Consider the following 4,298-nt stretch of genomic DNA (forward strand, 5'->3'; position numbering starts at 1 on the left):
TTTTGCCTTGGCCTGTGCTAGTCACGTGACCTCAGCCAGGTAAGCAAATTTCAAGCACAGGATCTGGCACATAGAAGTCTGCAATAGAAGTTGTTTAAGTGATTTTATTCACTTAAATAAACAAAAAGAGTTTTTTTTTAATAGGTACTTCTAGTCTTAAGCTGAGGAAATATAGATTTAAAATTTCTTTGAGGCTTAATTTTCTCATCTCTAATTTGGAGATTCAACATTCATTTGTGCTTCTCTTAAAAGTTCAGATGTTCTACTGGTGTTCTTTAAACTGTTTCTGAAGAGAGAATCCCTCTGTCTGGTTTGGCTTCTGACTCCAAGACATTATACACTGTAGAGAAATTTTTCACTTATCATCACATAGCAAACTGAATGTTAGAGTAGTGGTTGAGCCTCTGCAGATATTCTCAACTGTTAGCCCATGTGAGCCCTAAACCTGCAATTTTGGTTAACCTAGAAACTGGTGGTTATGAAAAGATGATGATGGGCTGTGTGTGTGTATGTGTGTACCAGGCAGTAATTGATAATAACCTAATTAATCTAAGCATCTTAATTCCTTGTGTCACATATCTATTCAAAACCTCATAAAATCAAATTATATCATGTCAGGTTTGAAATGTAGCTAAAGTTACAGGGGCTAAGCAGTCACCTTGTGCTGGGTGTTCTTATCTAATAGTAAGTCCCTTACATACAAAAGGGAATGCCATTTTTCTTCTTCCTAACTTTTGGGCCCTTCTATATGCCTGCCTCATTAACTTTTCAGATGTGTTTCTGCTGAAACTCCCCTGTCTGAAAAGTAGGTACTGCCATTCTGCTCCTCTAAAACATTAAGTTGCTCTCCCTTCTGGAATACCCGTTTCTCTCTTCTCTTCCAAACCTGCCCCATTCCTTCTGTGCTTCCAGTTCTGGTATAAGTTTGAAATTCTTTCAGAACTCTCACTTGATTTATTTATTTCTCATTTACCTCCTCCCTCTGAGGTTACTTATAATATTCACCCTGGTCACATGACATAATTATATTCTTTATCAAATTGTTCCATGTGTAGTTTTCATGTTTTTGTTATTGAGTTATGAACTTTTTGATGGCAGACGTGTTGTGTCATACTTTTTCCACCCTTACTTGTGTTGGAACAGGACTGTGCTCGAGTTAGGCAATCAGTAATATCATACACATATTATAGCAGTCCAGCAAAAGTTTATCCTGCTGGCAAACACAACAGAATTAGGCTTTTGGTCATTTTCCAGGCTGTTAAGCCAGTCCATATAATAACACAAGAGAAAATCTATTTAGATCAGAAACATCCGGATACTCTACTAACTCACTATATGTAAACCAATGTCTTGCTACTCAAAATGTGCACTCATCCCAGTGGTTCAACATACCCTGGGAACTTAATAGACATGAAGAATCACAGGCCTTGCCCCAGACGTGCTAACATAAAATTTACATGTTAACAGTATCCTCAGGTGATTTATATGCATATGAAATTTGGAAAATTGAAATTCCATCAAAGCTAAAAATTTTGGATAGTACTTTGCAAAAACAAGGTAAAATAACTTTTGGTGTTGCCATCCAAAGAGCTGAGCTTTAAGTTTCCCTTTTTAGTTATAGGCCACATTCTGTCTTTTACATTTGTGAAAAGCAAATTAAGGATAATGAGAAGATTCATTTGCTTTTTGTAAAGTGCCGCAGACACATACACACAAATATGTTGGACTATTATTACTCTTTTTTCAGGTTTACTTAAACGAATTCTCAAGATTAACTCTGAAGCCATGGAATAAAACAAATAGAGATCACGTATTGTTCTCCAAAGATTCTCCGTCATATGCCTGTAGAGCTGGTCTACACCATGATCCTGTCATAGGAAATAGCAAAATAGTAAGAGTGGGATGTTAGAATGAGATCAACAACTAACTTTACCTTTGAACAGATGTTAAATTGCAGTGTATGGGGCTCAATTTACTATTATCAAGTGTCTTCCCTATAAAAATGCACATTTATCTGACTGGAAAGACATTCAGAGTTTTAGGCAGACAAACAAATGTACATGAACATCTAACCTGCTTTAAAATTCTAAACGTTTCTATTAAACGCTGGGTCGAAATTCCGGTTCTTGTTGAGTTGTCTTTTTTCTTCTTTGCAGCTCTCTCACTGGGCTTGACTAAATGAAGAAGTTAGGTTTGTTGTCTGCAATAGTCTAAGGCTTTTAGAAAACTCAACTTGGGATGTCCTCAACAATAAGAAAAGTTGTATTTGTATTTACTTCTGATCCTAGGTAGATCTTCACATATTAGATACAGGGTATAGAAACTCTAAACATCCTAGTGGGCTGTATTCTAGGCACAAATACTATTTAAGATAACTCAATGGCAGAGCTTTAAAACAAACAGTCCCTATTTCACCCTAGAGTAATGTTTATCCAAGTTATTTTTTACATTTGTTGCTTGGCTGTGAAAATATTATACATTGGGTCTTCCTTTGGCATCCTGAAAGCTGGGACATGGACAAGATAAACCAGACATTTGTGACAGAATTCATTCTTCTGGGAATCTCTGGTTACCCCAAACTTGAGAACATTTCCTTTGCTCTGATTCTAGTTATGTATGTAGTGATTCTAATTGGCAATGGTGTTCTGATCATAGCAGGCATCTTGGATTCTCGTCTTCACATGCCCACGTACTTCTTTCTGGGCAACCTCTCTTTCCTGGATATCTGCTATACAACCTCCTCCATTCCCTCAACATTGGTGAGCTTAATCTCAAAGAAAAGAAACATTTCCTTCTCTGGATGTGCAGTGCAGATGTTCTTTGGGTTTGCAATGGGGTCAACAGAATGTTTCCTCCTTGGCATAATGGCATTTGATCGTTATGTGGCCATCTGTAACCCTCTGAGATACCCCATCATCATGAGTAAGGTGGTGTATGTACTGATGGCTTCTGTATCATGGCTTTCCGGTGGAATCAATTCAATTGTGCAAACATCGCTTACCATGCGATTGCCTTTCTGTGGGAACAATATTATTAATCATTTCTTATGCGAGATCTTAGCTGTCCTAAAATTAGCTTGTGCTGATGTATCTGTCAATATTGTTACCCTAGCAGTGTCAAATATTGCTTTCCTAGTTCTTCCTCTGCTCGTGATTTTTTTCTCCTATATGTTCATCCTCTACACCATCTTGCAAATGAACTCAGCCACAAGAAGACACAAGGCATTTTCTACATGCTCAGCTCACCTGACTGTTGTGATCATATTTTATAGTACCATCTTCTTTATGTATGCAAAACCTAAGTCCCAGGACCTCCTTGGGAAAGACAACTTGCAAGCTACAGAGGGGCTTGTTTCCATGTTTTATGGGGTTGTGACCCCCATGTTAAACCCCATAATCCATAGCTTGAGAAATAAAGATGTAAAAGCTGCTATAAAATATTTGCTGGGCAAGAAAGCTATTAACCAGTAAGATCAAAGTGATATATGGGTCTTTTATGTATAATTAGCTTGCCTTAGCCATTTCACAATGTATATATGATATGGTTTGGCTGTGTCCCCACCCAATTCTTGAATTGTAGTTCCTATAGTCCCCATAGGTTGTAGGATTGACCTGGTGGGAGGTAACTGAATCATGGGAGTGGGTTTTTCACATGCTGCTCTCGTGATAGTGAATAAATTTCATGAGAACTGATGGTTTCATTAAAAGCACAGTTCCCTTGTACCTGCTTTCTTGCCTTCCACCATGTAAAATGTGCCTTTGCTTCTCCTTCACCACCCACCATGATTGTGAGGCCTTCCAGCCATGTGGAACTGTGAGTCCATTAAACCTGCCTTTCTTTATAAATTACCCAGTCTTGGGTATTTCTTCCTACCAGTATGAAAACGGACTAATACAGTAAATTGGTAACAGGTAGTGGGGTGCTGCTATAAGGATACCTGAAAATGTGGAAGTGACTTTGGAACTCGGTAACAAGCAGAGGTGGAACAGTTTGGAGAGCTCAGAAAAAGATAAGAAAGTGTGGGAAAGTTTGGAACTTCCTACAGACTTGCTGAATGGCTTTGACCAAAATGCTGATAGTGATATAGACAATAAAGTTCAGGCTGAAGTGGTCTCAGATGGAGATGAAGAACTTGTTGGGAACCTGAGCAAAGGTGACTCTTGTTATGCTTTAGCAAAGAGACTGGTGGCATTTTGCTTCTGCTCTAGAGATCTGTGGTACTTTGAACTTCAGAGAGATGATTTAGGGTATCTGGCAGAAGAAATTTCTAAGTAGGCAAAGCATTCAAGAGGAAGCAG

The 4,298-nt window shown here is 38.3% G+C and overlaps 1 protein-coding gene across 1 annotated transcript; it reads left to right on the forward strand.

Moving 5' to 3' along the window:
• The first annotated feature begins 2,424 nt into the window (after window positions 1-2,424).
• LOC129479073 (olfactory receptor 13C4-like) lies at window positions 2,425-3,470 on the forward strand. Its single transcript, XM_055271621.1, is given in 2 exon segments — window positions 2,425-2,506; window positions 2,509-3,470. Coding segments are annotated over 2 exon segments (1,044 nt in total).
• Window positions 3,471-4,298: the final 828 nt, after the last annotated feature.

Source organism: Symphalangus syndactylus, chromosome 3 (assembly GCF_028878055.3).
Source record: "Symphalangus syndactylus isolate Jambi chromosome 3, NHGRI_mSymSyn1-v2.1_pri, whole genome shotgun sequence".
Lineage (NCBI taxonomy): Eukaryota > Metazoa > Chordata > Mammalia > Primates > Hylobatidae > Symphalangus > Symphalangus syndactylus.